We start from the raw sequence: 21,702 nt of genomic DNA, 5'->3' as shown, positions 1-21,702 counted from the left end.
GCAGCTCATCAGTCATTTTGAAACTAGCTCATTTTTAGGCTAACATGTTGCATTTTTTTTCCCTTAAAATGAATATCTAGGAAACAAAATCAGAATGCTAGTAAAGCAGGTTAATACTCTGAACGCTACATGGAAGCAAAGCACAACTCTACCAGCACTTCCCCACCCCAGTAAAAATACAGATGCAACTACAACAAAATTCTTGCTGATCTTGCCATAAGAAAGACGTCTGTGCACCACCAAAGAATACAGCCATCTACGGACAAGAAGCAAGGTTCTTACTGTGACAATGGGAAATTAACATGAGGAGCCAGAAAGGGATTATTATCAACTGAATATGAACTGAGAACTCGCTGGCTTGGTAAAACTTCTGATGTTATGTATAAAATTAGAAAGGGTAAACAACAAAAAAATCCCCGATGGTATAACTATCTTAAAGAAAAGCCCCCTATGGTTTCAAATCATATGTATTGGTACCTCATTGTTTGAGGTAATTTAAACATTGACAGAAATCGTTAAAACAAACAGTTTTGAGTGAAATGACAAAAATACCCTAATAATACAAGCAAAAAATAGCCTAAAACAAACGGTTTTGATTCATGTGTTGGTACCTTATTGTTTGAAATAATTTAAACATTGACGGAAATCGTTAAAACAAACGGTTTTGAGTGAAATGACAAAAATAGCCTAATAATATAAGCAAAAAATAGCCTAAAACAAACGATTTTGATTCATTAGTTTCATTCACTAATAATATAAGCAAAAAATGTTGATTTCTACAAGTTTGAAGCAAATTGAAAAAGAATCATGGTTGTTTTAATAAGGTATAAGGGACAAAATAGGCATTTCATGTCAAAATTTGCCTCAAAAAACTATTTTTTGGAAGAACCACGCGCATTTCCAACACATTTACATCGCACGTATTAAATTTAACAATTTCCATTGATTTTTCACTTTACTTCAAACTATGAGGTACCGATGTGTATGATTTGAAATCACAGGAGGCTTTTCTATAATATAGCTATACTACAGGGGACTTTTTTGTTATTTACCCAATCAGAAATGAGTTCCTAGCACTTTTGGACAAAAATTCAACAAAATGTAAGGTACAATAACTAAGAATCCAAGTTACATCCATTTAATCCTTTTGACCTAATTTACATCCAAATATCACAACAACCTCTCTATCCCAACAAATCTGATTTGATTCTCGCCCATGTTGGTGCCATGAAACACAAGTTTAGAATTCAATGCTCATCATGAACCACCCATGGGAATATCCTTGCTGTTTTGATCAGGAGGGTGGGTATCAAAACAACTTGCAGAAGTACTTTGCTGAGCCTGGCCAGCTCCAAAAATGAACTCCTGAGGTGGGATGTCATAAGCTGGGCGGGCAAGAACAGACGAAGCACCGGCCTTACCGAAAGCAGGAGCAAGAACTGGATTATTTGGCTTTGGAAAACCAAAGCTAAAAGATGGCACACCTGGACTGAGGGTAGGCCACATTGCGCTGCAATTATCAACTGAGCCAAAAATCTTCTGCTCAAACTCCAGTAGTTGTTGGTAGACAGCTACAAATTACGGAAATAGGAGATCAGAAGCTTATTCAACCTGAGAAAACAGCAATAATTCCAGCAGGACAACTCTAACATCTAAGGATAATAGGTGTCTGGAGATAATAACATGCAAATACAACAGAAACAGGATAACAACTTTGGACAGAACAAAGATACGAACAATTGTAGCATAGTTATGATAGGATCCTCTGACTATAACATCCTAGATGACAAAAGTTTTGCTAGGTAAATTATTTATTGCTTCAAGCCTCTATTCCCTCATGCAAGAAATATCTGAGATCCAACTGTTCACTTGCATAGACATTTTCAATTCAGTCCTTTAATCTCCCCCCCCCCCCCCTCTCTCCCAAAAAAAAAAAAAAACCAATTCAATTCTCAGAATTTGAACTTTTTTCTTGGGGTTGTGGTGGATAAAGATCAGGGGCTTTTCCCAAGTATCATGTGCAGATACACAGATACTTCAGCCGCTTTATAGTACATACTGAAAAAGACAGACATTCAGTTGAAAGAATCACATACCTACAGCCAAGATTAGACTATTTTCAACTTTACAAGTAGAAGTTCCACGAGCAAAAGTACGTAAAATGATAAACCTTGAGTTATGTCAACTGAAGCTCTCCGTTCCTTCACCCACTGATAACTCTGTGCTAATCTCCATCCTTTGCTTTTCATCAAGTAAGCTATTACAATAGCTGGCGACCTGCAAAAGGAGCATAATTATAAATCAAAAGTTCCAGCCAACAAAAGATTGTAAAAGTAATAATCATTTACTAAAACTCTCAGGCAAAGAAGTAGAAACCGTCATTAGCAGCCTGCAAAACTGTACAATATCTTTTTATTTTAATTAAGCCCATTCAAGGATCTTCAAAATGAAAATCAGGGAGCCTTTCTAGCAGACTGTATAAACCCAGATGTCCAGAAGAAATCTAGTTAACCTAACCTACCTGTTTTTTCCAGACATGCAGTGTACAAGAACACGAGCATTTTCCTTTTCACATTTTTCTGCACATGTAACAAGTATGTCAGATATGCAAAACCAGGAAAAATAAATACAAAAAATAGAATGATGCAATTGCACACATCCATCATAACAGAGGCATTGAAAATGTATAAAAAGATATTTACCATTGCTTGACAGTAGCATACCTACACCATCCACATCAAAACTACTGAGTTTAAAATAATTAATGCCACAAACCCATCTAAAAAGGCATAGTAAATTATTTGCTCAAAATGTTAAAAAAGTTGCCTGATTTCATTCAAAAGCATATGATGATCGCCTTATGACGTGGTAAAATTTTCTGTACAGGTTTTTTAGTAAACCAAAATTTCTATCTATAGATTCAAACATCACAGTTGCATTCATGGAATTTTTGAAGCACAAAAAATCCTGTAATAGGTAAGAAACTACATATATGATAGCAAGGATATACACTGTACTGTAACGTGAACCCATCCACTGTAAACTTTACACCTTAACTCAGAACCATGCAGCCAAGTTGCCATCACTGGCTACTTATTATTATGTTGGTTAACCATAACATTGCCGCCTCGGCTAAATGAATAAATCAATGACAACTTAACCTAAACAAATATTTGTGTGCACATAGGCATACACATGTTAATAAATACATATCTACAAACAATCAATTCCAGGTTGTTCACTTTAATTATCAGTTCCCAGGCCAAGGAAGGGAATCATTTTACAAACCCAATTAAAACTCAACACCACAATCAAATTCTCAAACTCTCAAGCGCCTTCATGCAGCATTAATTACCCCAAAAAAAACACACACACAATCTTCGAATTGTTCCTGTCAAAGTTTTTGCTCAACACCAATGGAAGCTCTTCATATGCTCCATATTCACATCAGAAAAGAACATGCAAGTTTCCGACACAAATTCCGTTACTTGACTTCCTACATAAATATCAACTCAGCCAAAGATACATATCTACTGTATCACACAACACTCTAGGGAGGGAGAAAGGATTAATTAAGAACCACAATAATGTAAAGTGCAGACCAAATGTCCAAACATTTTTAACTACTTAAAACAATTTCATTAAATCCAACTCCAAGTCCGCAATTTTACAGCCAGAAGTAATTAGCAAAGCAGCAAGGGAAAATATATGATACCAGCTAGATGAACTAGTACAAAGCGCACTTAAAATAAATAAGGCTAGAATCTCATATAGTAATGCCATCTTTTTCCCCCTTTTTTTTTTTTTTCAAAGCAACTGAAACCAGGCAATCCCAGGGAAATCTGAGGAAATTCCACAATCTCTTCCTGCACTCGTGGTGGTGTTTTTAGATTTAATTTCATCAGATTAATCCAGGAAAAATTGACAGCTCAAAACCCAGGTCTTTAATAACCTCAATTCCAGGGAGAGGAACTGTACAGACAGTATCTCAGATTTCAAGAAGACACACAAAAGCTACATTTTAGATGCTGTTCATAATAAATGGGCAAGACTATAAAATCCTTGATCCTAATAAATACAGTTAAGCTAAATGGTTGCCGCCAATCTAGATAAAGAAACAGAGATCACCATGGCAGTGAATGAAACTTAGTCCCCTCATTTCGTAGCGCTTAGTTCTCTCACCATTTTAAGTGATTTAAAAGAAGCACAACAACATATGTGTAACATGTAAATGCAGATACTGAAGAGAGAATGCCATTTATTTGCTCCTTAAAAGGAGAACTTTGAAATGGAAGAAGAATGCTTCCATTCATCCAATTTTCTTATTTCTCATCTAGTGAATTCCAGCTTAAAGTAGGACCGTGTGTTTTTTAACATTAATTTGTAATCTGACAATAACGTTTTCATAAGAAGAGCCCTGGATACTCACCTAAGAATTGAATTGCATCCTCGAAGGGCAAATTTTGGTTGTCTGGAAGGCAATGATATGTAAAAGAATTCTTGTATAAATTTTGACAAGCAGGTACAGTCTGCACATGGAACAGAATACATGAGCATACCAAAGAAGGAAAAAAAAAGAGGGAAGAAATGCAGGATTATATCATCAAACTCTTTAACCAGTTCACTAATGATGGAAGGCTAATATTGTTACCTACGATATTTAAAGATACAACAGACCACCAAGAACATTATGAACATATAAAAATAGAATACAAACAGCTCGTAGTGCGACATATAAGGGAAGATAGAGGCAGACCACCAGAATATCTATTAGATTGAAATCCATGATAAGGATTCCACTAAAAAAATTTCTATGCTAATATCTCATGAAAATAACATGAGTTTCAATTGGCAAGGGCACTATAAGAAATCAAAAGTACACTGTTTGACACTATGTTACTCCCTTTGTTTTATCCCAACAAGCCCTCTCGACATGACATGACAGTAATAATGGTATGGGATCCATATGGGACACTTTAAAAGTTTTTTGGGTACTTTGACTTTCTTGTCTGGTGTATGTTGATAGTGGAGGCGGAGGAGGAGGAGAAATGGAAAGCGAAGTGGAAAACTTTAGGACTTTCAGATTAGAAAGAAAGATGATCAGGTGAAAAAGAAGATGAAAAGTAGAAAGAAGTGGAGAACTGTGACCTATCTTAAATTCTAAATTTCCCTTGCATATTTGAAATCTCAAAAATTCCAAGGAAAAAAATCCCTGTTCGATAATAAATAAACAACAATCCATATACATAATTTGTATATTTGCTAGAATCTTCCCTGTACCCGCATACCAGTATGTGACCCCTTAGAAGTGTCACCATATCCTAATTTTATATAATTGACAAACTAGACACTTAGACACGTACCCGTATCCGGCTCCCATACCCAAGTCCGAGTACCATAGGTTCAACAAATTACTTGTGTGCTAGACAGACATTCGTAGAAGAAAACCACTAAAAGTATGCTTTAACACTAAGCTAGTGTATCTGCTGTCAAGGACACTTTTACAGTCTCATAGTTCTTAGCCCCATATTTTCCTTTTATAATGCAAGTTTAATGTAAAAGTGGACATCCTACCAGAGCTAGGCTCTTGGACTGGGGACACTTTAATGATGCATCTTGTATTATTTCTAAAAGGAATATGGATACTACTGACTATCTGTTTTCTGACTTCCCTTTTTCTTTTGCAATGTGGAGACAGGTGATGAGCCTTGATTCTACATATCGGGCTTACTTTTGGTCCTCCTCTCAATCACCACAATCTGTTTAATTTTGGATCGCCATCCTTAGGCGATCAAACAATGCTCACCACCTTTAGAGAGTAAGGTATCATTGACAGTACAATAACATCACTTCATCTTTTACCATGGTTCTTGACAGAATTATTCATGATATGAGACTTGCTGCTGTTAGCTGGAGAGGTGTTAAGAAGTATAGGGAAAATTGTCAGTTCTGTACTCCATGGAATTTTGACTAATGAATTTGTTTGCCAAACCAGGTTGAAGTACAGTCCAATATGTACTTAATCTTGTTTCTTATAAATACACTTGTTAAAGCTGTAGCATTAGAATTAGAAAAATTACCTAAAAACAAAGTAATCAAGTGAAATACTAAACTACAATTATGTGCTCCTTTTGAAATAGTTAAGTTATAAGAAGTATTCTTCCACTACCACAGCAAGTAGTCGGCTTCCAACCATATCAATCTAGGTTTAAACATAATGCTTTAAATATGTAGGACCACCTTAGAAGTTAAATATAACTAGATCACTCATTCTTTTTCCAAAAAAAAAAAAAAGGAACACAGTCCACGTCCATGGACATGTTCCTGAACTAACTAATCTAGCAGATGAACAGTCATCCACTAAACGTTGAGCTTCACTTTCCTTCTTTTCACCTTCAGTATCTTTCTTTTTCCCGTCTATATTTAAGGAGATGGTGGTTTGCATGGTGGTTTCCCGTCTGTCTTTAAGGAGATGGTGGTTTGTATGGTGGTAGGAATAACCTTCTTTTTCATATTTGCAGTTTAATTAGAAATTTTACTCGACTCTTGGAACTTTCTATGCACAACTGAAGAAACAAGCTACGAACCACTTGTATGTTTTCCTTTATCAAAGAATCTGAAAATCAATCTACAGAGCACTTGCATGTTTTCCTTTAACAAAGCTTTCGAATTCATTCTCTACCTCTTCTTCCAGGATAAATGACCAGTATCCCAAGCTTCTCCAGGCAAGTTTTTTCAGACCATGACGCTTCTCCTTTTATTTATTCTCCAGAAGGCCCTTTTATTTGTCTCCATTCTTCACATCCTTCTATGATTCCAACCATTCCAATCATGTACCATTTTTCAAATGCATTTTCAAAAATAATTTGTATGTCGGAGCATTTTAAAAAAATGATAATAAGAGAACTAAAAGCCTTTAGGAATCGCTATCTTACAGTATTTTTATTATTTATCTTAATTTATTATATATTCTAATTGATGCTTAAGTCACATGTCACCCATTAATAGTAAAAGTGAAAGGCAAGTTGTGAGGAGAAGGCAGTGGGGGAAATGGTTGAGAAGACGAGCAAGCAGTTATATGGGGCAGTGTAGCGTTGATGTAGCAAGTAATCAGTCAACTTGATCACAGATTTCGTTGTTACCATGTCCTTCATCTCCTTGTCTAACTGCTTGTGCACTTTTTTGTTATACTTGCATGAGATTTCATGTATTTCTGTCAGACCAAGTACAGACATTATATGAAAAGATCCCATTTTAGCACTCACATGACCACCAATGTATCAAACCTTTCAAAAACCAAACTTTTTACAACCTCATCTGCATGATGCTGTCACACTATCACAAAATTATTGTCAATGCCAAAAGCGGAAACTCTGATTTCCAATTTCTACTCCCCAACCAGCAAATAAGAGTCATTGTAGAAGCTGGTCCACCAGTTGTTAACAACGCTTACAAACTGGATCTTGTACAAACATGCGCAGGTAACATCACCATCAGATGTTCAAGGTAAGGACAATATGCCTCACTTACCACCTCATAACACCTCTCTCAGAGAATTCCACATATAGGCCCTAAAAACAATTTTTGGAACTATAGAATTGGAAAGAAAGAAAAGGTGGAGCACTATATCTATCGATTAACCTATGAATAATTGTTGCACTCTCCAGAAGTGAAGGGCTTTAGGGGATGGAGGAAACATAGAACCTCACCAAATACATATCAGATGTAATTCTTTTATTCAAATACTCAGCCAAAGCAGTCCCTTGCAGTAAATGAGTTGCAGCTAATTATGTTTGTGCAAGCATTTAGAAGATTGTCTATTTTTCTTCCCGTAAGTTTCAGCTCTAAAATAAACTTTAATGGATGCTGCAAGGAGTAGGTTGTAAGCACAAGCACGTGTCAGGCAGGACAAGAAGCAATCCAAGTTTTCCTACATTGTCAATATTGGATCTGAAATATGGTACTAATTCAGAAGCTACCATTATATGCTCCAAACAATTATGGAACCCCAACACAACATTACCCTTGATATTTTACCTCTAGTGTCAGATACTAAGTAAAATCTTTCATGGAATTGTGGAATAAAGAACATTTAGCTGTATTAGACCAAAAAATTTAGCACCAAAATTACATTATATGCATTCTGGTTACGGATCAAGAACATACCTAAACTTCTGACAAACTAAGGTTCGGTTCAAGTTCATTGAGACGATATCTTACAAGATCTCAACAGAGGTTAATACTGTGTAAATCTTGCATCTTACTGTATCTAAACCGATATCTAAGCCCATTAAACATGAATTTGAAATACTTCACCCCAAGTATCCAATTGAAGAGCTATAAAAAGAATCAATTCAATACATTTCTTATGTACCCATAGGTACTAGATTGTATTTGAATCAGATTTCGGCAAAGTATTCAATTGAATCAGATTGTATTCAATAACCTAGCCTCCCCCGCCCCCACAGGTATAAACACACTAGATTAGGGGCAGAACGGACAGTAATGTGCTGAATCACATGCTCACTGACCTAAACAAAGATTCAGCATTGATTTCCACAGTTGCAACATAATTCGGCAAAGTCCTTATCATAGTAAATCAATCAGCATTTATTGAAAACTTCAGATTACATGTGGCAGGAAAAAAAAAATATTGAGCAAGGACATTGATTGTCGATGGCTTCTTCTTAGAACAAACTGAAATTTTACAAATCCAACTAGGAGATTGGTAACAAACAAAATTGCAGTTGTCACTGATGCCGCAAAGAAATCATCTTTATCCTTTTACATGATATCAGTGGATCTTTCTTCTCATCTTTCCTCCAAATACATTAAATCTTTTTATAAAGTTTCAACAAAATCATGACCAGTGATAGTGGCACGCATGCCACAACCTGATTGCCTAACCCTAATCTTTTGACTTCCAATGCAGAGACTGCAATAAAAGCCACGTCTCAAATTTCCCAATTCAAGTCGCAAACCGAAAGGGACAAACACACTTGACTGCAATATCACCATTTCACATTAAAAAGACAAATCCCCAAAATCAAATCAAGTATAAACTATAAAGAAAACACTATCACAACCATCAAACAAAGTACAAGCACTCAAGTAGATCGTGCACCAATCAAGCTCCAATCAAGGCACAACAAGGCAAAATTCTTTCATCAAAATAAAAAAGACAGAGTTCATCAACTGACATTGAGAATACGAGAAATCCCTTGAGTCTTGAGAAGCTCGGCCCTGGACGCGTTGTCGTAGCTACCCAAGTAGAGAAACTCCGGCAGGATCTCGGAAGGGAAAGCACTGACTTGGAAGGAGGAAGACTTCTCGGCAACGGCGGGCATCCGGTGACCACAAACGCCGCAGACTTCGCCTTCCTCGTACTTGTGGTAATGCCCACAAACCGCACATGGATTCTCTCGCTCTCTCTTCCTCATATTCGTATCAATTTCTTCTCTTTTACTTCTAATTTCTGTTGTTTCACTCCGCTTTATAGGATTCGACTACTGATCGATTGAATTAGGGCGAGAGAAGAAAACCTCACAGAGGGCTTAATTTGATTTGGGGGAATGGGGATTTGGGAATTGGGATCGGTTCTTATATAGCTAACGGTTTGAGAGTGGCCCGAGAGGGTGAGGAAGATCATAAATCCGTAATAATACTCCAATAGTTAATAGCGATCCCATCCTAGAAGTACTACGTGATGTCAGGCTATGGGCTAGATTATTGGAATCCTCCCCTAATTTTTTTTTGAATCTCAATGTAGTCCTTGAATATTTTCTATAGAAGCTCTTCCATTGGGAAATTATTTTGTGTTTGTGTTTTTGGTGCTTTTGTATTAGGTGTTTTTGAAAAAATTCATTATAACATTTTATTTTAAAAACTTTGCACGGTAAAAGGTCCGTACAAATTAAATGTTTTCAAGATCTATTTCAGAGTATTTTTAAAATTTAAATGTTATTGAATATTTTTTAAATTTTGTTAATTTTTCAACGCTGTCGACCACCACCACTGCTCCTCCCTCTTCCTCTTCCTCTTCCTCCCCCTCATTCATCCCTCTTCCTCTTCTTCCCATCCTTCCTTCTTCTCCCTCCTCCCCCTCCTCTTCCCTCCCTTTTCCTTTCCTTTGCAACCAACCTTTCCCCCCCTCTCCTTTTTTTAGTCATGTTGGCCAATCAGAAAGGGGAGAGAGGAGAGGTGAGTTGTGGGGAAAGGGAATGGAGGAGATAAGAGAAGAGGAAGAGAGAGGAAAGGGGAGAATGAAAGGTTGATGGTGGCGGTGGTGGAGGAGGCATGAGCAATAGTGGGTTTTATTTTTTGGCCAATCAATTTAGCAAAATTTGTGATCTTTGAAGAAATTAGCCATTTAAATGAGAAATTAAATATAAGCACCAAATTCCATTTATAAAGAGAGAAAATTTCATCAAAAATGTGACCTATTTTTTATTATAATTTTCTATCTATTTTAATAGTATAACGGTATCAGATTGTGGCTCTCAATGCAAGTTAAGTATAATATAGTATAACATACAATAACCTACATTCCATTGTGTTTATCTTATGTATTCTTGTTTAAAGGGAAATCCAACAATAGCCATGTAAAGGAATCAAGTATGCATTCATAACAAAAAATATAAAATTTTTTATTTGACTAAATAAATTCCGTATTATCAAGAGTTGGTTATGAAATTAACTTCAAATTTGAAGTAGTTCTTCTTAATTTGCAAGATAATACATGTGAAGTCTTTGGTCTACTTGAAACTATTACGTGTTTAGCCTCTAATAACGATCCTTACAACCCTCTTTGTAGAAACCTCTTACATTCGAGATACTTAAACTATATATATGCTAGTTTCCTCCAAGAATAAACTTCTCTAGTTAATTGAGGATGAGAAGCCAAAATGCTATTTTTATTAGCAACAAAATTTGGCCAACTTGGAGAGAGAGAGAGAGAGAGAGAGAGAGAGAGAGAGAGAGAGAGACGATGTGTCTTCTCTATGGCTAGCCAAACATCTATATTGTTTTTCTTTGAATGGGTTAGATGGTGTGTTTTTTGAGATATTTGCCTAAAAATTATTGCCTAACACTAGTTGTTTTAGAAAGATATTGGTATTTTCAGAATACTCTAATGTGCTTTAAAACATGATGGTAAAACTCCCCCCCCCCCTCTATTGCCTATTATTGTCACCTTTTTTCTCCTCATCCCCTTTTCTCCTCCAACCCCTAGCTTTGCCTCCCTTTCCTTTCCTTACCCCTCTTCTCTTTGTTCTCCCCTTCACTTCATCCTTCCTGTGGCGCCCCAACTTCTCCCTAAAGCGACCAAAGGGTATCCGCGGGATGTCTGCCCAACTCTCGCCAGGACTCAAGCAGTTTTCGTTCAAACTTAATGCAAAACTATTCGACAGCACTGAATAAATAAGAAAGTGCGGAAAACTTCCAAACTTAACAATATATATCACGTTTATCCACCCTTACATGAAATTTCCAAAAGTTACATCAATATCCAAAATATACCACATCTGGGTACATCAAATATCCAAATCATATATAAAGTTTCCAAGAGTACAACCAATAAGAGGTCTAACCCAAATTACATTAGAAACCCTAAGCCAGAAGCGCATCAAAAGGGGTTTCTCCAAGTTCATTCCATGTCCATTCCTGTTAAGGAAAACAAATCTACGGGGTGAGCAAAACGCTCGTGAGGCCAAGAACATACATGCAAGCACATAGTCCAAGTAACAAACCCAAATAACAGGTCAATGGATAAGTACAAGTAATTGACAATTCCAATAAAATGTAAACAGAAACAATTCAAGGATATGGTAGCTCTCAGGAGCTAAGTTCCACTTGCTTTGTCAGGGCCATTAGTATACCTTCCCGCGATGACACTCCGTCAACCGGGTTAGTATTTCCAATCTGTAGATTACCACTTACTTCCATCCGTCCACTGTACATACCCCCACCGGGCCCGAACGTCATTTATAAGGCGATATTTCAACGAGTATGCCAAGCAAGATCTCTCCAATAGATCAAACTTATCAATTTTCTCATGGCTCGTCAAGGTTCCCGACCAAACCCATGCCGGCTCGAGTCCAAGGTCTGCCTATGAGTTTGGGCGTCCCCCAGTTAACATTTATAAGTCGAGGAGATTCACTCCAGCGACGTATGCAACCATAGCATACCATTACATTTCATTCAATACATTTTAGTCATTCATTTAAATCATTCATAATTCATTCGTTTCATTTTAATCATGGGTCATTCATTTTAAATAAGAACGAGTGCGGTAAAGTACACACTCGCCTTCATTTTCAAAATCTCCAAACAATTATAACAATTAAGTATGTATCAAGTATTCATACACTTGACACTCACCAAGTAACAAGAGCAAGTAGATTCAATTGAAATTCAAGCGTCCACCGTGGGGTTCTCTGGAAGGTTCTCGTGTGCGCCTGAACAAAATATAATAGACTATCATTTTCAAACCCCTACTATTAAAGGAGATCGTACCATAGTACAATCTTAGAAAGTCTCGTGAAACGAGCCTTATTTATCCTAAATCGAGGCTCTCAAGTGGGGTTTCAAAGTACAGGAGAAATTTAGTTTTCATCTTAGAAATCAAGTATAAAACATTCAAATAGTGTCGAAGGAATAAGGAGTACTCGAAAAACTCCATTTCCTTGAAATTCGGAAAATTTCAGTTTTGACATGATACATTTGAAAAAAATCGTATCTCACGCTTTACAAGTCAAAAATTGGAAACCTTGGTACCGTTGGAAACCTCTTCCAAGGTACTAAAAGTTCATAGAATACTCTCTTCCATGATTCCAGACGGAGAGTATTCAAAAATTGGTTCAAAGTTGCTGTTTTAAACATGAGGACAGCTTTCGGGGTTGGTTTTTTTTTTGCCAACTTTGGAAATTTGGTAAAATTCACCCAATTTGAACTAGCCTTTGAAATTTGGAACTTAATTAGAGTTACAAACAAGGTTTAAAATAAAATAAGCGGAATGAGAATTGAAGTTTCGAGCACCAAGATATGGTAGCTCAAAGTTACCCAAATTTCCTTATTAAATAAGGGTTTTCCAATACCAAGTCATGAACTTTGGAAATTTATTTGAACCATGAAACGGCCTCGGAATAACACCAAAATTAGTAGTATAATACTGCCATATAAGGGTTGTTCCTCTACCAAATTTCATGGAGAAATAAGCACAGAAAGTGGGTTAACAAAACCGTTGAAATTCCAAGAAATTCTAAGGCTAAGCTGCCTTTGAACTTCCGTTTTGCCGTTTCCAAACATTTGGTCAAGGAACATCTCAAACATGGTTCATTCCAGTAGGAAATGTCCAAAATATGTTCAAGGTACATTCGATAGATGATTTACAATAAGAAACTTTGGATAACAATTTCCAAACCGTAGTTAGTTTCAAATCTGTCCAAAACGCTGTTTTTTGTTCACAAAGTCAGTTTTGAATTTCGATCATAAATCACTCAATTCAACTCGGAATTAAGCATGGTTGGTGGGTTAGAAAATAGACTCATAAGGCTATATTTTCTCAGAAGAAACCATTTTCAAAATCTGTCCATAAACAGCTCATTCGTGAGCATCAATTTGCAACTCGTGTGCTGCCTTCCAGGAAGCAACGAAATAGGACAGTGGATTTCAAATGAATGATTTGGCTCACTCAAATGGAACCAGAATGTGCATTTATACCGTTAGAAATCTGGGAATGTCTAGTTTCCAGTGCCACAAACGACACTCGATTTCGACATCGGAGTAAAAAGATATAGCCAAAACAAATACACTGCCTGGGTGAATACGGGATAAATTTCCAGATTGCTAAGCTGTCGTAAATCCAACATTTAGGTGACCAAATCAAGTTATTTTTCAATGAAACTTTTTACACAACTAATATAACATGTAAACAACATAATGAAGCCATTAGAACCTCAAAATTTTGCACAAAAATGGTTGGACAAGGCAGAGGTAAAATGATCACTTTTGCTCCAAGCACCTCCTTTGATTTTCTACCAACAATTCAACATTAATCCACTAATATAAGCACTAAACCACCATTAATTTCATCATCAATCATCAAATCAGTCTTTCCATCAAAGTGGGAGTTCATAGAGCCCACTCACCAATTTTACAACAATTTAAAGCTACCCATGAGAATCCAAAAGCTCATGAGTGTAATCTAACTTCCATAAATCAAGAATTAGGAAGTTGATCGTCTATTACCTCTCTTGATGTGCAAGACAGAAATTTCGGCTCTTCTTAGCTCTAGAAAACCCGTGGATTGCAGCTCCTTTTCTTAACTAGATGAAATCTCCAAGTGTTAAACTAAGTGTGGGTGAAATTTGAAGTGAATTGGAGGAAGTTTGATGAAGATTTGATGAAGGAATTTGAAGAACTCTTAAGCTATTTTTCTTCTTCTTGTTCGGCTGTTAGGAGAGAGAAGAGAGAGGGAAAAATCTGATGGAACTTGCTTCTTGAAGATAGCTTAATGGTTAAGTATTAGGTGCACAAAGTCAACCGCAAATAGTGCGCGTACGGGCGCGTTTTGTGCTCGATTCCTCTTAAATTTGTTACACTAGTGCACTAAACCTATAATGCACTTACATTCATATCATCATTATTCACTCTTAGTAGTCCCAAAGTAAACCTCTAAGATCCTTCAATTAATCGCGCGTGTAAAAACGCGTATTTCCAATTTAAGCGCGATAACGCGAAATTTCTAAGAAATTCTTATAACGATAATATTACTAACTAATATTTGAGCACTTAAACATAAAATACCTAGTTTAGGACTAATGTATATGTCTCCAATTTTTTCAAACTTATTGTATTCTCGATTCAATTATTTACTCCAATCGCGCATTCACTATTTTCACTTAACGAGTCTTCAGAAATTAAATTTTGAAACGAGTCACTTTAAAAATATAACTAAGCCATAGATCCCTTTAATTAGGTCTAAAAATGTTAGAAAATAATATTTGGGGCAATTGGCCAAATAAATAATTAAATGAGCTAGAATTTGGAGTTTAAAATAGGTAAATTTTTGTGAGTCTTTACATGAGTCGAGTATTAATTCCTCAATTAACCTTTCTTAATCTACTATTGATCATTCTTAATTCTCCAATATTAATATACTCTCGATTCAAGTATAGCCCCGAAAAACATGTACTTGTTATTCCAATCTAAACAAATTTTTCGAGAAAATGAATTTTCCAACAAGACGCTTTAAAATATAAAAGAGACGTTGTTCCATATAAATAGATTTTTTTTAAATGATCGAAATAAATAATTCGGAGAAAATGAGTAAATAAATATTTAAGTAAACTTGTAATATTCGATAAATAAGAAAATTTTCGGGTCCTCACACTTCCCCTCCCTCTTTCCTCAATTTTCTCCCTTATATCCCCTTCCTCCTTCTTGATGTAGTAGCATCCAAGGCTGTTTGGGTTGATTCAAGTACTCAAGTCAGGTTCATGATAGTTCCAATGGGTCCCATGATGCGAGATCGGGCCAAGCGCCTCAATGAGTCACTACAAGCGATGGTTCGAGTTGTTCAAGACTCAATTGGAGTGTCTACCGTAGGCCATGAGAAAAATTCTAGCTTTGTTAATTGTTTAGATGTCATTAGTGACGACGGGCCTTGTTAGGCTGCATTTCCAGCTTGAGTTTTATTAGTTTAGTTGTTATTTGGGTCGTTTTTTAGTTAAGAAGTGGACTAGCTCATATAGCTTCGACCGTCTTTGTTAGTTAGGGTTTTGGGCCACGTGTTAAGGTCCAAAGTTGCTGAGTCATTTGTTAAGCCCATGTTTGGGTACATTTGTGTCACGACATTAAAACATCGCTGTTGCATTGTTAATAACAAAATACAATAATTTAAAAATATCGTTCTTGAGAGAGTTGAATAACTAGAATCGTCTAGTGTTCATATTCAGCTTATCAATCAAGGATTCCATCCTTGATTGTGGCGCTTTCTAACAATTCCTAGGGTTCATCAGTTTGTTTGATTGTGGGTCAAGAAGGTTCGTAATCACAGGGATTAGAGGGGTCTGGAGTAGGAAAATTTCTGCCAATTCAAGCTTGAGAACATCACCTTCAATTCGGGGTTCGTCATCACGATTCTGGTCATCGACAGGATTCGTATCAGATGGCATCAAAGCTAGTTGATGATTTTTTCAGGTTATATCCCTTTCTTATTTTGTGTTTTGTGTTATTCTTGTGTTTTCCAATTCAATTTCTGTGTAAAAAAAAAAATCGTACAGTTGATGGTTACTGTAACGATTACTGTTCATCATTATTGTAGCAATACTGTTCATCATTACAGTTCATCCCGAAGTTACTGTTCATTGTTTATTTTTTTCTTGATTTCATCCAGTTTTTTGTGTTAAATTGTGTGGGTTGTTTGCATTTTGCTCCAGAAAAAAATCGACAAAATTCTAGGCACTAGGGTTTGTTCTTCGTCGCGTCTTTATTATGTGTGTCGTTAATCGTTTCTTGTTATATTCTGTCCAGAAATTTCAGTCATGTGTCTTGTTAGTTTTTGTCTAGAATTTCATGTTAAAATTGTGTTAATTCTCATTGTTATCTGTTCCAGAAAATTCGACAAAATAATATATCCATTAGGGTTTATCGTAGTCCATCGCGTTTTGGTTCTTGTGTCTATCATTTGCTACAAACTGGCCGAAACTTGGAGTCGCTATTCTCTATTGATTCTGTCTAGATTATAGTGTTAATTCTTGTTGTTAATTCATGTCATTTGGTTGCAAACAGTCCAGCAAAAAAACATAAAAGTTTTCCAGCCGTTTGGTTCTTTTTAGCCATGACCAGATTAGGGTTTCATGTTTCTTGTTGCTGTCCAACAATAATCTTGCTGTTTTCTTCATTTCTTGTGTTCAAAATTTGGTATTATTGTTGTTTCTTGATTATAGTTAGGGTTCAAGTTGTTACAAGAGAATCCAGACATTATTTTGATCAACAAAACAATTTTGTGGTCGTAACTCTTAACGAACCCGAAGTTGTCCTAGAATTCTTGATTGTTTTGTTTGTGGTTTTGGAATTTGTGAACAAAGTGGACTGACCTTGTAAAAATCCTTGGAACCTAAGTCGAAATACTAGAATTCTTGAAGTTCTTGATTGTTCAAGTGAGAATCTTGAAGTTCTCGAAGCAACAATCACAATTCTTGAACTTGTTCATCTCTAAACCCGTTCTTGTTTGGGAACCAAAGCTGTTTTCAAGAAACCGCGGGTTGTTTGGGCTAAATCTTCAAAAATTTCTTCATTCTTGAATTTTGGAACACCTTCATATAATCTTATGCAAAAATTCTAGAAAATTTCTGGGTTTTTGAGGTTGAAAACCCGTTCATACCCAAACCTGCAAAAAAAAAAAAAATCTAGCAGCTAAGCCTCTTGTTCTTGAGTTCTTGACTGGTTTGATTTTAACCAAAATTTGAGCCACGATATCTTGTTGTTACAGCCATGAAGCTTGATCAATTATCACAACAAAAATACACCAAATTTGTGTTTTTTGGAAGGTGATCAATACAGCTAAACAGAAAATAATCAAAACAGCAGCAACTACAAATCCAAATCCAATTCGGATTATAAGCTGTCTTGAATCCGAATTCTGTTTTGATCTATCCTAGTTATCTAAACTGTGCAACCAGCTTTAGCAAGCCTTATACCAGTGGGAAACAGGGTTCATTCCATATTTTCTTCAAGTAAACAGTCCAATAAAATTCCAGATTTGCACCATTCTCGAACTAGTGTCGGGCAACCATTGTGCCAATTGCTTTGTGCTTAGTCTTTAGCCTTTCTTTGTGTCGTTAGTTAGCATTTCTTTCCAATAGTTCCAGCCATCAAATTTCATTCTTAAAGTCCAGAAATTTCATTCAAATTTCTAGTAGTTTAGTTCCTTAAGTTCAACACAAATTTCTAGATTTTTTAAGTGTCGATAATTTTAGCTTAGTTGTAGTCGCATCACTAGTAATTGTGTCGCATCTTTACTAGAATCTTGAGTCGAGTTTATTCCAGATTCTCACGTCATTAGTCTGTCCCATACTCTGGTGGTTTTTAGCTAAAAAATTCCAGCAGCTTGTGGTCTTAAACACATCTCCAAAATTTGGATTCACTCAAGTGCTAAAATTTCCAGATTCGCGAGTAATCTCTTAAACTAGTTTGTAGAGCTGTGTCCATTAGTTGCTCAATTATGCTATCCAGCTTTATTCAAGTAGAATTTCCAGCCTCCTTATTGTCCCAAAAGTCGAGTTTTTCATCCCAAATTTTCAAAAATTCGTGTCTTTTCTTTGATTCACCAAGTACAATCATTAATTGGCTACACCAAGGGACTTGATAGTAGAGGTTGAATTCGAACATTTTGAGGGAATTCTACACTATTCAAAAGAAGCAGCAGAGAGTTATTAGAGACTTTGGTAAGATTATGAGAGGAAAATTTGAGAGTGTTGACTGCATACACGTGAGGGAGCAAGAAAGGATATATTTGCTTTATACTAACTTTTCTTACAGGGTACTTAAGCGATAGAGAGACAAGAGCCTAAAACTGACATTGTTCGTAAGTTAGAGACATTATTTGGAGATTTCTCTAGAAGAATCTCCAATGATATGGAGGCCTTATATGAACGAATGGACCAGATGGAGTTATCACAAATACCATCCAAGGGATGACAAGACAAAGGCAAAAAATTGGAGAATCTGAAAGCTCCAATGACGGAGGGTCCGAACAAAGGCCAAGGCAGAGGCGACGAGAGATGAATCAAGGAGGTGATCCTATTAAAGGGATAAAAATGAAGATTCCAATATTCCAAGAGAGGTCCGATCCAGGGGGGCATACCTTGAGTAGGAACGAAAGGGGGAGATGATTTTCAAGTGTCACAACTACCCCAGCAGAAGAACAAACTTTTGAATATCGAATTTACCGAATATGCAATCGTTTGGTGGGACCAATTGTGCACTAGCAGGAGATGAGGTGGAGAGTCTGCCATTATCATTTGGATCAAGCTAAGGGGAATTATGAGGAAAAGATTCGTCTCGAGCAACTACTATAGGGACTTGTACCAGAAGTTGCAAACTTTATCCCAAAGAAGTTGTAGTGTCGAGGACTACTATAAGAAGATGGAGGTGACCATGCTGAGAACAAATATCCAATAGTACCATGAGGCCACCATGGCTTGGTTTCTCAATAGACTATGATCAGATATCGCTGAGAGGCTCGAATTGAAAACCTATGTAAAGATTGGCGAAATGTTAGACAAGGCTATGAAGATCGAGTAGAGACTCTAGAGGAGGGGTCTACCCTAGCGATCAAGTTACACATACTCGACCCCACCTCCTAGGCCGAGCCAACCAAAGCGAGATTTTGCTGAATCCAAGCAATCAGCCAAGTCATTTTTCCAAAGGCCGAAGACAAAGCTACCCAAGGGGGACGTTAAAACAACCCGTAAAATATCTTCAAACCCACCAAAGGGAAGGAGTCGGGACACTAGATACTTTAAGTGCTAGGGACAGTGGTGAGATAGTGTCAGACGATGAAGGTGAGTATGAGACGATGCTGCCACTTATGGATGAAGATAAGGAATCGGGGGAAGAGTATGCTATCGATGAACAAGTCGGACTAGGACTTATTGTTCGGAGAGCATTGACCACCCAGTTCAAAGATGAAGAAGCGCAGCATGAGAATATCTTCTATATACAATGTCTCATCAAAGACAAAGTGTGTAGTTTGATAATTGATAGATGAAGCTGTACTAATGTGGCGAGAGCATGATGGTCGAGAAATTGGAGTTAGTTACCACGGATCATCCGCGACCTTACAAGCTACAGTGGGTCAACAACAGCGATGAGATTCGTATGTCCAAACAGGTACTTGTTTATTTTAAAATTGATAGATATGAGGATGAGATCTTATGTGATGTAGTACCTATGCATACTAGTCATATTATACTTCGTAGACACTAGCATTATGATGAAAATTTCTTTTGACGTAGTTAGTAACAAGTACACTTTTGTATACAAGCATAAAAAAAATTACATTAGTTCCTTTTACACCTAAACAAGTACATGACGACCAACTTAGCTTACAAAGGAGTTTGAAAAGGAAAGCGAAAGAAGAAAATCAGTAGCTAAGGCTGAAATTAATGATCTCGAATTCCTAAGGGAGAATCGGCCAAGACAGGAAAGTTAGGGAAGAAATTGAGTTTTCTTGTGAAACCAAAAGTAGTGAAAAGAGTTTTAAATACAAAGTAGTGTTTACTCATACTTTATAGTAAACAGGTGTTACTGATTATTAATGAGTTACACCCAACTTTGTCAAGAGAGGTAGTATCACTTTTGCAGAAGTTTGAGAATATTTTTCCTAAGGAGATACCAAGTGGGTTGCCACCTGGCTGGAGGATCGAGCACAAGATTGACTTCATTCCTGAAACAGTCATTCCTATAAGACCAACCCTGAGAAGACTAAAGAGTTTCAATGCCAAATCGACAAATTACTGACCAAAAGTTGGGCGAGGAAGAGTTTGAGCCTGTGTGCAGTTCTGGTAATTCTAGTGTTAATACCATAACGATAAATTATCATCACCCTATCCCTAGGTTAGATGATATGTTAAATGAACTGTACGATGCAATTATTTTCACTAAAATAAACTTGAAAAGCGGATACCATTAGATTAGGATTAAATAAGGAAATGGATGAAAAATTGCATTTAAGATTAAGTATAGGCTATATGAGTGGTTAGTTATATCCTTTGGGTTAACTAATGCACCTAGTACATTCATGCCTTTGATGAATTATGTACTTAGACCATTCTTAGAAAAATTCATCATAGGCTATTTTAATGATATACTTGTGTATGGTCGTAGCCTAGATGAGTACTTGTGCATTTGAGATCTATTTTTGATATACTTTAACGAGAGCAGCTATATGCTAATATCAAGAAGTGTAGCTTTTACATTGATAAACTTGTATTTTTAGATTTTGTAGTTAGTACAAAGGGTATATAAGTGGACGAATGCAAAATCCAGACCATACAAGACTGGCCAACACCGACGTCCGTGAGTGAAGTTCAAAGCTTCCATGGACTTGCAAACTTCTATGGGTGATTCATGAATAATTTTAATACTATAACCACCCCATTGACTACAGTTGTCAAGAAAAATGAGATATTTGTTTGGAGAGAAAGTTAAGAATAGACGTTCCAAACCTTAAGCATAAACTAACATACACACCTGTTTTAAGTTTACCTGATTTGAATAAAACTTTTGAAATTGAATATGATGCCTTATGTATTAGAGTTCGTGCTGTATTGATGCAAGCAGAAAAGACGATCACCTATTTTAGTGAGAAGTTTGGCAAGGCAGCACTCAACTACTTAACATATGACAAGAAGTTGTATGCTTTGATTCGAATGTTAAAGATGCGGCGACATTACTTGCGGTCCAAGGAGTTCGTGATTCACACGGACCACGAATCTTGAAGTATTTGAAGGTGCAACACAAGCTGAATGAGAAGCATGTTCGTTGGATTGCCTTCGTTGAATCATCAAATACAAGTCGGGTAAGACAAATATTGTTGCTGATGCACTATCGTGCAGGCACACCCAAATCATCACTTTAGATGGTAAAATTTTAAGGTTTGAATTTATTAAGAAATTATATCAGAATGACATTGAT

At 36.5% G+C, this 21,702-nt stretch overlaps 1 protein-coding gene across 2 annotated transcripts; it reads right to left on the bottom strand.

The window, feature by feature from the left end:
- Positions 1 to 985: 985 nt before the first annotated feature.
- LOC113688619 (protein-tyrosine-phosphatase IBR5) lies at positions 986 to 9,810 on the bottom strand. 2 transcript variants are annotated; one of them, XM_027206496.2, is made up of 5 exons: positions 9,201 to 9,810; positions 4,430 to 4,529; positions 2,522 to 2,579; positions 2,171 to 2,277; positions 986 to 1,571 (listed from the first exon to the last, which is right to left on the bottom strand). In XM_027206496.2, the coding sequence occupies exons 1-5, from the start codon at positions 9,438 to 9,440 to the stop codon at positions 1,258 to 1,260; spliced, it is 819 nt and encodes a 272-aa protein (XP_027062297.1). In that variant the 5' UTR covers positions 9,441 to 9,810; the 3' UTR covers positions 986 to 1,257. The 2 variants fall into 2 exon arrangements, with proteins under 2 accessions (XP_027062297.1, XP_027062299.1); XM_027206498.2 differs by having other exon boundaries at positions 2,097 to 2,277; positions 9,201 to 9,628.
- Between the last annotated feature and the right edge of the window lie 11,892 nt (positions 9,811 to 21,702).

Source organism: Coffea arabica, chromosome 5e (genome assembly GCF_036785885.1).
Source record: "Coffea arabica cultivar ET-39 chromosome 5e, Coffea Arabica ET-39 HiFi, whole genome shotgun sequence".
NCBI lineage: Eukaryota > Viridiplantae > Streptophyta > Magnoliopsida > Gentianales > Rubiaceae > Coffea > Coffea arabica.
The sequence above is the reverse complement of the archived record's forward strand: the minus strand, read 5'-3'. Positions and strand labels throughout refer to the sequence as shown.

What these genes read in the sequence shown, in the direction of transcription:
- LOC113688619 (XM_027206496.2), bottom strand. Translation starts at nt 9,440, where the DNA reads ATGAGGAAGAGAGAGCGAGAGAATCCATGTGCGGTTTGTGGGCATTAC. An exon ending in GGATGCAATTCAATTCTTAG is followed by an intron (nt 2,580 to 4,429) that starts GTGAGTATCCAG and finishes TTACATGTGCAG; the next exon opens with AAAAATGTGAAAAGGAAAAT. An exon ending in TTCAGTTGACATAACTCAAG is followed by an intron (nt 1,572 to 2,170) that starts GTTTATCATTTT and finishes CGTAATTTGTAG; the next exon opens with CTGTCTACCAACAACTACTG.